General features: G+C 33.7%; 3 protein-coding genes across 3 annotated transcripts; 2 read left to right on the top strand and 1 right to left on the bottom strand.

Annotated features, from left to right (window-relative positions):
• Positions 1-6: 6 nt before the first annotated feature.
• LOC107463610 (TITAN-like protein) lies at positions 7-2,892 on the top strand. The gene is made up of 7 exons (XM_016082438.2): positions 7-384; positions 529-655; positions 813-1,137; positions 1,250-1,284; positions 1,592-1,634; positions 1,864-2,285; positions 2,420-2,892. The coding sequence occupies exons 1-7, from the start codon at positions 86-88 to the stop codon at positions 2,453-2,455; spliced, it is 1,287 nt and encodes a 428-aa protein (XP_015937924.1). The 5' UTR covers positions 7-85; the 3' UTR covers positions 2,456-2,892.
• Positions 2,893-7,472: 4,580 nt separating this feature from the next.
• Positions 7,473-9,094, top strand: LOC107463627 (uncharacterized). Its single transcript, XM_016082453.2, has 3 exons — positions 7,473-7,685; positions 7,795-7,890; positions 7,999-9,094. The coding sequence occupies exons 1-3, from the start codon at positions 7,650-7,652 to the stop codon at positions 8,938-8,940; spliced, it is 1,074 nt and encodes a 357-aa protein (XP_015937939.1). The 5' UTR covers positions 7,473-7,649; the 3' UTR covers positions 8,941-9,094.
• An 896-nt stretch (positions 9,095-9,990) lies between these two features.
• LOC107463554 (acetolactate synthase 1, chloroplastic) lies at positions 9,991-12,153 on the bottom strand. Its single transcript, XM_016082361.3, has one exon. It carries the CDS (start codon positions 12,073-12,075, stop codon positions 10,228-10,230), a length of 1,848 nt encoding a protein of 615 aa, XP_015937847.1. The 5' UTR covers positions 12,076-12,153; the 3' UTR covers positions 9,991-10,227.
• Between the last annotated feature and the right edge of the window lie 632 nt (positions 12,154-12,785).

The following is a 12,785-nucleotide window of genomic DNA, read 5'->3' as shown; positions in this document are numbered from 1 at the left end:
GAACGACGAAAGAGAAGGTGCGTTTCGGTGGCGATGCCGTGGGGAACAATTGGAGAGCGTCAGTAACAGAATAACGAACCGTAAAATGACGTCAAAAACCACCACCAACAACAATGAGAATGAGAAGAAGAAGACGAAGAAAAACGAGTTCGAATTCTGCAAAGTATGCAAGCTGAATCACAACCAAGGTCTCCGCCACAAGTACTTCCCCAACCATAACAAATCACTCTCCAATTTCCTCTCCAGGTTCCGCAATAAGCTCACCGACGTTCGATTCTTCCTCAAAAACCCTAAATTTCTCTCTCCTCAGTTTGCTTCTCAGAACCGGTTCTGGTGCGTCTTCTGCGACGTTGATATCGTTGAGCTCCATAGTTCCTTTGCCTGGTAACCGCCAGTTTCCAAAACTCGATCCTATTTTTATTTACTCTTAATTTGCGTTTTGAAATTCGAAGCTGTAGGATTATTGCTTGAGTTGTTTTTTTTTTTAGATAATTCAATTGAATGTGTGGCGCGTGGATATTGTGTTAGTGCTAATGGAATTCATCACCTTGCGAGTGCTGAGCATGTGAAGAATTTGAAGCACTTCTTCTGGAAAAATGGTGGCTCGGTGGATCAGTTGGATGCTTTTATGGTCTCTGATGATGATGTTGCTAAGGTGATTGATAAATTTGTTTTTACACCAAATTGGTCCCGTTATGAATTGGCATGAACTACAAATTACTAACAGTTTTAGAATTAGAATGTAATGGATGTGTTGATTTTGGAATGTGATTTCTCATTGCTAGTTATTGTTTGTTTCTTTGCAACTGCAGTGGGAGAAGAAGTGTGAGGCTCTGCAAAATGAAGCTGTGTCGGGGAGTGGTGGATGTCGTGGAGCTGTGATTGGTCCTTCAAGTGATATCCATAATCAACCCAACAATGGAAATATTGATAGTTTTGAAAATGTTTATTCCCATTCCGTTAAATCATATCCTTCTTCAAATGATGTTTTGCCTTTACAATACTATACAAATGAGAATCAGATATCGGGACTCTCTGGAGTTCACAATGCTGGTGTTTTAGGTTACGCTACGTCTGTGGTACCTTTGGAAGCATCGTGCTCTGGTGAAAATTCTTTTGCCTTGCAGGATTTTGTAGGTAAGGATATCCTGTGTGTTAGAAATTTCTTTCTGTATCCCTTACAACTATTATCCACATCAGATTTTTTAAAATTGGGTCTTATCTTCTGCCTGCTTATATTGTGTCTCAGTTGACAAGAAAAGCCATTTCTCCGGTAATAAAGGGGTTAGTTCCTTGTCTTCTTCCTCTACTATTCTAACTTTTAAGGCCTTATTTGTTTCTCATCCGAATCTAGCTATTTGTGTCTCATATTCGAAGTCAATGATTGGTAACTTCATTGGTTTGCAAGATCAATATTCTCTGAGTTTTGCAGAAAGAAAAAGTTTTGTCTTGCCAATCCATGAATATATTTATTTTGAATATTCTTGTCTTGATTCTTCCATTTGTTGGTCTCTTAATATTGTGTCTACAAATATTGTTTCTAACATCAACGCTTATAAGTTATAAAAGGATTTGGTTCTGTATGTATCAGGTGTTAGACGGTAGAATGTTAAGCCGAGAGAGCAGTCATCATGGTACTTATCTACATATGTATCAAAGCTATTTTGCTTCTTTTCTTATAATACTATAGCCAGTAAATTGCAGAGCGTATGGCATATATTTAAGATTATGCTGTACACCAAAAAAGTTATGTACTTACTATGGCATTATAACTTTCTTATGGAGCGTTAGCATAGAGGAGTTTGTATGTGTGGTTAACTTGCTTGAGTGATGTGTTTTCTGCTTATGGTCCTGCATTTTTAGGTCTACAGATGCTCACCCAAATCTCTTCTGTGCCTTCCGAAAATGCTGGTGGAAATGTTCATTCTGGAGCACCCCCACCATGGTTTGAAGCAACTGAGGGATTTCAGATACATTCTATACCTGTTTTAGGAGGTGTAGCTTCCAATTCAAACATGTCTGGGAAGTCCAAAAAATTGAATCCAAAGCGAGTTGGAGCTGCTTGGGCAGAAAGGAGAAAGATTGAGCTGGAGAGGGAAAAGAGAGGAGAGGTTGTGCGAAATGAATATGATCCCACATGGCTTCCTAATTTTGGTAGAGTCTGGCAATCCGGTAGCAGAAAAGAATCCCGGAAAGAATTCGAGAAGGAGAAACGAAATTTATTCAATGTTGAAACTCAATCTGAGATGCCACTCAACATACAACCTTATGTTAGCAAAAGAATGGTGAGTCCTTTTCCTAATTCTTGTATTGCTCCTATAGTTTCTTTAGAACTGTCAGCCAAGTCACCAGAATTAAGCTATTCCAACCATCAATTTGTAAAATCTTTCAATGTGTTTCCTTTGTTTATTCTTTGCAGCGCATGGAAGGAGGTGGCGATCAAGCAAATGGGTGACATTTCAGGTTATAGACTAGTTCAAGGAGTCACCTTTGCGGTATGCACATGTCATAATCTTTTACAATGAGCAGAGGCTGAATGCAATTAACAGATGAAACATGGTGTTCAAATCAAATCCTGGATATAAAATATAGAGCAATCGTTGCTTATATTGTCCTGAGACAATTGTAGTTCAGTAAAATAGGTGTGTGTGTATTAGTATATGCATTAAGCAAGGAGTGAGGCAGTTATTCAGCACCCATGTTGGTCTGCCCAAGTTTTGTGCAGCTTCTTGGTTTATTGTCGCCAGCCAGCTAGATTTTGAATATAGGGTTGACTCAGTTACTGCTATGAACATTTAGATAGGGTTCAAAATGTTGCTCTTTTCCATGTTAAACGGACAACTTATCCACACTAGTGTACAGAATTGAGAATACTTAGATTATTCCTGTCAATTTAATAAACTTGTGTTCATTTTGCTTGTGATGTTTTTAGTAGTGCAGTTTTGTGAGCTGACACATCTCTCAACCCAAGGTATTAGGAATCATTCTGTGAGTCGGAATTTCTTTTCATTTTGGATATGGTTAATTTCTGCAAAAATGACAAGGTTTGGACTAAAGGGTAGTGTTTGATTATTGTGCCGAGATAGAGGAGATAGACATGTTAAGCATAGAATCATATTTGGACTTTGGAGACAATAGACAGACAAGAAGGTTCTTGTTTTGGAATAATTTCTAAGATAATTTCTTTACTTCCAACATAAATTAATACAAAAAAGTATGCGAGGTGCGCGTTTCTATCCTACTGGCTCCGTTCCTGTTGACAGAGGAACTAGCTCCATTGCAGAGACATGATTTTGTTGTTTAACATGATTTATGGTGAAAATTGATACTTGGTTGGTGATTGATAACACTATTGGTCGTATCCATTCTAGGCAGAATCTTGTGGAATTGAAAGTGACTCTGATCTTGAAGTGCCATAATTTCCTCTTAGGGTACACAGTTCAACGTAACCATGCATTTTGTTTTTTGAAGCAATCTTGGGTTTGATGATGATGATGCACGACCAGGGTTATTCCTAGCATGATTCTTGAACAAATTGTAAGCTACTTTTTGCTGTCACATTATACCCTATTTATACAGACGTTAGGACTTGGAAACAATTAAAATTATATCAGACGAAGACGAACGAGTAAATTTCTTATTAAAATAGTATTTCAGGCGTATGCTACTGCGTACAAGAGAAAATAAGAAGTGCAATGCTCTTTAAAATTAATTTGCTATAATCAATTTGGGTTGGTCGAATTGTCAGTTCACTCGTCTGTTTAAGTAAGTGTCTAGAGTTCAAATTTTGTCTTGTGCATACAGCAACAACCCATTAAAAAAAACAAAAAATTAACTATTAAAGATAAAAAATAAAATATTTTAAATCTTAAATTCTAAATATTAAATTTGAATTATTAATCTATTTACATGATATGTAATAGAATTTAATGATATTGTTTAATTAATGTAGTCATCCTATTTAGTGAGACAATACTTTATTAGTATTGTAGATAAAATTCTAATAATTTGCTAAGAGAAGGGCACATGATTTAATTTTTACTTCTAATAGTAGGTTATTTTATAAAGAGCATTGCATTCCTATTTATTTTAGAATTCATTAGCATTCATCTAATAAATTGTACGTTATTTTCAGTAAAAAGTCACACGATTTTCATTTATTAATTGAGTTATTTAATGCAATAAAGCAAATGGAGAAATTGCCTAATGCCTATTGCTGATTGCACCATCCAAATCATTTCTAAATTAAATATAGAGCCTACCTCAAATCAATAATGTCTACTACTAAGTATGTGTTTGGATTTCAGTTTGTAAACGAGAATTTATATAAAATTGATTTTGCAAACTTGATTTTGATGAAAAGTGAGTTTGTGTTAAAGTGATTTATGTTTGGTAATCTTTTATCAAAATAGATTATAGTAAAGTAAATATTGTTTGGATTACACTACTCAAAATTACTTTTAGATAAAAAATTACTAAAATAGACATCAAATTAAATAATTTTTTTATATTATTCTATCATTTTAATTTATTTATCTAAATAAATATTATTAATTAATTTTATAATAAAATTAATATTTACTTATTAAAATAAAAATAATATATAAAAATTGACAAAATATGTTTTTATATCAAAAACAAAAATAATATATGAAAAATATATATCAAAATATACTTTATTAAATTATATTACTTATAATTTTTTTAATACTTTTAGTACTCTTTTATTTAATACTATTTTAAACTATAAATTTTAATTATTCATGACTTGATTCCAATCCTAACGTGATTATCTAAACGCAGAAGCTACAATTTCCAGCTTCTTATAAACGCACGTTAAGAACCTAAAATCACGTTGGCGTTTAAAGAAAAAAAAGCATCCAAACAAAAAGAGGAAGCGTTCAATGCACTCAAACGTGCTTCTCTTCCTTTTAACGCAAAACCAAACACACCCTAAGAATTAATTTATTAGTCCACTTAAAACACAAGAATTTGAATCGCACTTTATACATTTGCCAATCGATAAACTTAAATAAAATTTTCATCTACAATAAGTAGTGCTTGATCTCATTAGTAGAAAGATACCGTGGACAACCAACAATGCCCGCTGGAACCATTCCGTCACTCACAAAATTGTTTTTATGTTAATGCATATGTGACTTGGTAATATTAAATATATTACTTGTGACCACCTCGTTCTTGTCCATATATAGTCTTCTTCTTAAGGCATCTCTAAGCGGCATATTCTCATCTTTCTTAGCAAAGATTATGTTGATTTATATTGTATTGGTTGGTTTTTTCTTATTAATTTTTGAAGACTATAATTGGTTTGTTCCGAAGTCCGAAACAATTAATATGGAAGGTCAAATCCCCTACAAGACCTATATATAACTTAATATAGTTTTGTTTTAGGAGGAAAACAATCTACTTTGCGGGAGGTGTGGGCAACATGTTATATTACCTTTTTTTTATAATATAGTTTAGGGTTTAGTGGGTTAAGTAGAAAAAGAAATTTCTTATTGAAACAAGGTTTTTTATATTTTAAATTCATTGAATATATTCTTTTTTAAAAAATTGCCTTATAAGATATTTATTAGCCAATTCTTTATTTTTTTTATTCACCACCGTTTTTTAATATTTTTTTTCTTTTGAGTTGTCTAGTTGATAATTATTTTGGTAATGTTAAAAAGTTGTCTTATTATCTTTTAGAGTTAAATACAATTTTAGTATAGACAATTTTTTTTTTGTTTTTAGTCTTTTTTTTACATACAAAATTAATTTTAAGGTTTAAAATCAAATTTTAAAATCGTCCTTTTTATTTAAATATTTAACATTTTGAATTAAATTACCCATAATAAAAAATTATAAAATAAAAGAAAGAAAAAAAATAAAAAAAGAGAGTGTTTTTACTCCTGCAAGAAAAACAGAAAAGAAGAAGAAATTGTTTACGATCCACCTCTCTTCGCTTCTGCCGCCATTTTTGTACGATTTTGGTCTCTAAAGTAAGGACGATTTTAAAACTAAGTTAAATTTTAAAAACTATTTTGTATAAAAAAAAAGATTGAGAATAAAAAAATTTTTAACCTATACTTTAAAGACAAAATCGTAATTAACCCTTATTTTTAAATATGCGTAACCTCTCTTGAGTGGAAGGTGATTTCATATTTTACCTAATCACATTTCCATCCTATTAATTTTGTTCAGGTTGTTTGCTACAAGCCTACAATTCTTTCAAATAATGTTTCTATAAATTTCATTTCTTCTTTACTTGCATTTAGCACCGAATCAGTCAAATAATACGTAAATTCATTTTCTACCGGTTTGTCAAACTTTTCATGAATATAAAAAATCAACCAGTATTGTTTTTTATACTTTTATTTATATTTAAATTACATATATATTTAATTTATTATATTATTTATAAAGTTTGATTATAAATATAAATTATCATTCAGTTACATCCGTTTTTAAGAGTATCATTTATGTCAGTGAAAAATATAGATATTTTTGTTAACGTGACCATGCGAGATTAGGTATACGTATAAAATTATTTTTAATTCAATATAAATACATTGTTTTTTTTATATTTAAATATACATTCTTATTTCTTATATAGATGACTGATATTTTTTATCCATTAAAAAAAATTCACAAATCAAACCTGGATTATATCAGAATTCCTAATAGTAATAACATGATTTAGACACCAATGGTAAAAAAAATTATCTTAACCAGCTTATGCTTAGCAAAGTGATTCAAAATGAAAATGAAGGCAAGGCTTTGTTTGACTTTTTCATCAAAAGGTTCTCAAATGGTCATTTTCCATCCAACATATAAAATTCCCACACTGACGTTTCTTTGCCATTAACAAATTTTATATACTGTGATGTTGTTGCCATTCCAAACTTGCACCTCCAGAATATTCTCCTAACGTGTTGTTCTAAATTTCAATTGATACCATAATAATAATAACCAGGTCCAAATTTTAAATTAAGGCTTAGTGTGAATTTAATTTTAATGTATTGTTAGTCAATATAAAACTGTTTTATTAGTAAAAATAATTATTTTTTATATTTATCGTGTGAATAATTATTCAAAAAAATTATTATGATTGCACGACTGTGTAAAGTATTATTATTTGTTATAAGAAATTAATTTTGATGCACTGATAGTGTAATATAGTTATATAATTATATCTATTTTTTTAAATGATTATTTACACCGTCAATAAAAAATGCAGTTATTTTTATTGATGTGGCATTGCATTATCAGATGCACGTGTAAAATTATTTTACACTAATAGTACATCGAAATTAAATTCTTATAACAAATAATAATGTTAATTATTATAGGTACAAAAGAATAATTCCTGAGAATAATAATATTAATGTGCAAGAGGATAAAACTATTCACCATTTCATCATCACCTCATATATAAATATATACTTCACTTGATTTCTTTATTATTTTGCCATTAGATTCATCTAAGTGATTTTTTTTTTAGGGTTTCACATTCTTACACTTGTTTCTTGCTTCATTTTCCAAAGTGATTGTTTTCATGTTCTATTCAAACCTCCTTCAATTTCAATGTAATTAAATTTTCTAGAAATTTCAAACTTTTATGATCACAAATTGATATTGCTAATATTATGGGAACTAACAGCACAGAGCATGGAGGATCTGAGGTAAAGTGTTCACAATTCAAAGCTATTGTTTTTATATAGTTCATGTGAGTTTCTATTTCAAACTGCTAAAAAGCTTTTGAATAATTCTGAATTCTTTCACCTTATTCAGGAGATTATGGAAAATGAAGTCAAGGAAACTAAGAATTTTCCTATACACAAATTAATAGCAGATAGTAGTTCTAAATCAAACAGTATGGTCATAAAGGTAAATTATTTATCAGATTCTTAGTTTCTAAATGTTGTATTGCATCATAATTTTGTGTTCATTGAAGCCTAACTAATGGTTCTGTATTGGTTTTGGTACTGGAAACAGAAACGCCATGCAGTGATTCCTCCTCATATCATAGCTGAGGCCATATCAACTATGGGAATTGACCTTAGATTTTCTGGTCCGATCACACAGAAAGAAATGGAGTATGTTGAGCAATATGTGCTCGCGAAGTATCCGGAATATGGAGGCCTAATTCAAGGAGATGGAAATGGAATAGACTTGTCTAGCTTCATCATCAATGAGGAGCCTTCAGAATGCACACAAGATGATCGAGGAAAGTCGCCAATAGGGACTCCTAGAGAGTCTTCTATGTATCTGTTTGGAAGCAATCTCCCTGAAATGGATCGAGCGCAGTTGGAGCCGTCGAGGCTACTAGACATTCTCAACAAGAAAACTTCATTCCATGGAAGTTTTATCTCAATCCCGGAAATCCAAGTTACAAACAAGGTTTTGAAGCATTGCGGCTTGCCGGATGATGAGTACCTTGTTCTCTTCACTCCAAGTTACAAGGATGCTATGATGTTGGTTGGAGAAAGCTACCCTTTTGTTAAGGGTAACTACTACATGACAACTCTTGGCGAAGAAGAAGATTGCATACGCGAATTCGCTTCTTTTAAGGAGTCAAAGGTGATTCTCGCGCCGAAAGCTTGGCTTGATTTGAGGATCAAGGGTTCACAGCTGAGCCAGAACTTTAGGAGGAAGTGTAAGATCAGCTTGAAAGGGTTGTTCTCTTTTCTAGCAGATGTGAATGGAACAATGCATTGGATTTCTGAGGCTCACAGGAACAGTTGGCATGTCCTACTTGATGCATCTGCGTTGGTGGTCGGAAAGGATAGTCTCCGGCTCGCACTTCACCGGCCAGATTTCGTTGTTTGTAGCCTTGATAACACTCATTCCAACCCTTCAAAAATCATCACTTGCCTCTTGGTGAGGAAGAAATCCTTTGATACTTCCTCAGCTACTTCTTCTCAGGTATTTGAATGAGTGAGAAGATGTACTTTACTTTGTGATTAATAATTTAGAAACAATTGAGAGCAAAATTGATATCCATGCCTACTTTGTAGATTCAATAAAGTATAACAAGTACAGATAGCAAATCATTTATTCTTGGTTTGGATGCATATTATATTTCTAATCATTTGTGCTTGCATTTGTTAGTTACTTGCTCTGTTCACTCTTTTAAGTGTTATTTTTGGACTGTATTTTAATAACACATAACAACTGATGGAAGTAGTAATAACTTAATTCAAACTTTAGTTTGGATTCTAAATCCAACCCTTTCCAATAACAATTGAATGATTTTTAAGATTTATTATGTCTTGATATGAATTCTAAGGTACCTTGTTCAATTACTACCACAAAAAGCTCTTATCCTGTTTTGGAAATGCACGTGTATGCTTATTGATTTAGCAACCAATCTTAGATTCCTATCATATTTGCAAACAATGACCATTCATTCATGATACCAAGTGGTCATGGTAGGTGACACATTATTCACTATTCAGTGTTGGCAACTTGATTCAGCCTCAAAAGTGTTTGAACATTTAGTGGCTAATTTGTTTTGCTTGAAGACAAAAGACATGATTTCCATTAAATGTTGAAGGGACCATTTATGTCCTAACCTCATAAAATAGTGCAATGAATGAGGATATTGTTATTACCAAATGAATGCAAACAGATTCTATTAGATTCACCCTACTTGACATCTTCATACCATTTTAATAAAATGCTTCATTGTCTCATCATAGTTCCAAGGTTATAATCAAAACCAAGGAATGTAAATTTTAAACATGTATTCAACCCAACCAAAATAGCCCAAAGAAACATTATTTTGTATTCTTTAATTACTATTTATTTTATTTTTATATTGATTAATTACTACTAGAATAATTGAATAATATTAAATATAATATACATAAAATTATAGATGTTAAGTTAAATAAAATAATTTTAAGTTATTGTTTCCCTAGCATTAAAAGAAGAAATCGTGCAAGTTTTAGGCTAATACGAAATTTTATATAAGCTTCTAATATATTTACTCTAATAAATATCACTTCATTCTCTCACCATAGCAAAAAAGTAAGAGTGAAACAAAGATGACATACAACAAATACATGCCACTGTCTGGTTACTACTACAGTACTACTTGAAGAAAAGGAAAGTAACTAACGTTGCTAACCAAAGCACTAGTTTTACTACAACAAACTATGATGCTTACAACATGTCAAAAACTTAGATTTATGATAATAAGCATACCATAATACAAAACCATTAGTATTTAGTTCTTCCATCACCCTCAGTAATCACATCATTGAAGGATCCATTACTTGGGATCATTGGCAAGACATGCTCTTGATGAGGCACAATCACATCAAGAAGGTAAGGGCCGGGCGTGTCCAGCATCTTCTTGATTGCGGCTCTAAGATCTTCCTTCTTCGTCACACGTGCTGCTGGTATTCCACAACCCTCGGCGAACTTCAACATGTTTGGAAAAATCTCAGCCTCATTCGTAGGGTTGCCGAGGTATGTGTGAGCTCTATTGGACTTGTAGAACCTGTCTTCCCACTGAACAACCATACCCAAGTGCTGATTATTCAACAACAGAATCTTAACCGGTAGATTCTCCACCTTTATGGTTGCCAACTCTTGCACATTCATGATGAAGCTACCATCCCCATCGATGTCAACAACGACGGTTCCAGGGTTAGCCACAGCTGCGCCAATTGCAGCAGGCAAGCCGAAACCCATAGCGCCAAGACCCCCTGATGTCAACCACTGCCTCGGCCTCTTGTACTTGTAAAACTGTGCCGCCCACATCTGATGCTGACCTACACCGGTACTAATGATTGCATCCCCATTTGTGAGCTCATCAAGAACCTGAATTGCATGCTGCGGCGAAATCAGATCACCAAAAGTCTTATAACTCAATGGGAACTTCTGCTTCTGCACACTCAGCTCTTCCCTCCAATCCTCAAGACCAAGATTCTTTTTATTGACCCCCTTTTCCTCCAAGATCCCATTGATCCCTTCCAATGCCACTTTCACATCTGCGCAAATCGACACGTGTGGGATCTTGTTCTTCCCAATCTCAGCAGAATCAATATCAATGTGCACAATCTTCGCCCTACTCGCGAAAGCCTCAAGCTTCCCGGTTACACGATCATCAAACCTAACCCCAAATGCAAGCAACAAATCACTCTTATCAACAGCATAATTAGCATAAACAGTTCCATGCATCCCCAACATCTGAAGAGAATCATCACCACCAACAGGGTAAACACCAAGGCCCATCAAAGTACTCGCTACCGGAATACCCGTAATCTCCACAAACCTTCTCAATTCCTCACTACAATTCAAACAACCACCACCAACATACAAAACCGGTTTCTTCGCCTCCGAAACTAGCCTCACAACGCTCTCTAATTCCGCCAAACTTGGAATCTTTGGCATCCTAGAAACATAACCAGCAACCCTAACAGGCAAATCCCAATTGGGAACTGCCAATTGTTGCTGAACATCTTTAGGAACATCAATCAAAACAGGTCCAGGTCTACCAGTAGTAGCTACAAAAAATGCCTCTCTAACAATCCTAGGGATTTCATCAACATCAAGAACAAGGTAATTATGCTTCGTGATAGATCGAGTTACCTCAACGATTGGGGTTTCTTGAAATGCGTCGGTTCCGATCATGCGGCGGGGAACCTGGCCGGTCACGGCGACGATAGGGATTGAGTCCATCATCGCGTCGGCGAGGCCGGACACGAGGTTGGTGGCGCCGGGACCGGAGGTGGCGATGCAGACGCCTTCACGCTCCAGAGCCTCCACGAGGATATCTGCGCCCTTGCGAGGCTCGCCGGCGGGAGGACGAGTGGCGATGGAGGGTGCGGTGGTTGGTGTGGTGGTGGTGATGGTGGTGGTAGCGGATGGTGGTCGTGGTTTAGGGTTGTTTGAGATGGTGTTTGATATTTTGAGGGAATGGTGCTTCTTATTATTGGTGAGAATGGAGGAAAATGGGAGCGTGGATCTGAGAACACGGTTTGGGAAGGTGGAGTGAGAAGAGGAAGTGGAAGAAGATGGAGATACGGTGGAGAATGGGGTTCTGGAAGTGGCTGCCGCCATTTTTGAAGGTTGCAGAGGCTTTTTTTTGGTTGCAAAAACAAAACACAGTGTGTGGTGTGTAGCTTCGAATCGCCGATGAACAAGTGAAGTAAGTGTTTGTCTATTTACTTTATTGCCCTTACAACATGTAAAATAATCACTAAATTTATGAAATATGTTCAGTTTTGTCTTTATCATTATACACGTGATTTAAAGAAATGATTAGTAAATCTCTGTTAAATTATTTCATTCTTATAATAATAATTTACTATCTCAAAAAGGGATATTAGTTGACAAATAATTCCTCTTTTTGCACTTGTTTTCTCTTATTTAATTTAGTTATTAATAAAAAAAAGTTAATTAATATGTTGTTTAATATTTTTAAATGTAATTATTTTGGACCGTATTGAATTTAAAACGACAATATTTGATAAAGTGAGTGTGCACCTCATATTCAGTATCTACTTAATATACTAAAGCTGGGTTTTCCCCCAATTATTAAAGGTGACGTGTCGATCTCTCATGCCTCCATTTTTCTCCAAAACGAATAAAATTTTTTTTCTATTCTAAATTATTTTATTATAATTATATTATAATTAATACTAAATGAATAATATATAATAATACTAATTTGGCAATATATCTTCATTATAATTATATCAAATCAATATTTAATGCATTATTAAACTATTTATCAATTATTAATTAAAAATACTTTTAATAATTTTAAT

This window comes from Arachis duranensis, chromosome 8 (genome assembly GCF_000817695.3).
Source record: "Arachis duranensis cultivar V14167 chromosome 8, aradu.V14167.gnm2.J7QH, whole genome shotgun sequence".
NCBI lineage: Eukaryota > Viridiplantae > Streptophyta > Magnoliopsida > Fabales > Fabaceae > Arachis > Arachis duranensis.
Note: the sequence above shows the minus strand (reverse complement) of the source record. Positions and strands in the feature narration are given on the sequence as shown.

Bases quoted from the DNA above. Each gene is read 5' to 3' on its own strand.
- LOC107463610 (XM_016082438.2), top strand. From the start codon at position 86: ATGACGTCAAAAACCACCACCAACAACAATGAGAATGAGAAGAAGAAG. The intron at 1,138-1,249 runs GTAAGGATATCC...ATTGTGTCTCAG, and splicing joins TGCCTTGCAGGATTTTGTAG to TTGACAAGAAAAGCCATTTC. The intron at 1,635-1,863 runs GTACTTATCTAC...CTGCATTTTTAG, and splicing joins CCGAGAGAGCAGTCATCATG to GTCTACAGATGCTCACCCAA.
- LOC107463627 (XM_016082453.2), top strand. From the start codon at position 7,650: ATGGGAACTAACAGCACAGAGCATGGAGGATCTGAG. The intron at 7,686-7,794 runs GTAAAGTGTTCA...CACCTTATTCAG, and splicing joins CAGAGCATGGAGGATCTGAG to GAGATTATGGAAAATGAAGT. The intron at 7,891-7,998 runs GTAAATTATTTA...TACTGGAAACAG, and splicing joins CAAACAGTATGGTCATAAAG to AAACGCCATGCAGTGATTCC.
- LOC107463554 (XM_016082361.3), bottom strand. From the start codon at position 12,075: ATGGCGGCAGCCACTTCCAGAACCCCATTCTCCACCGTATCTCCATCT.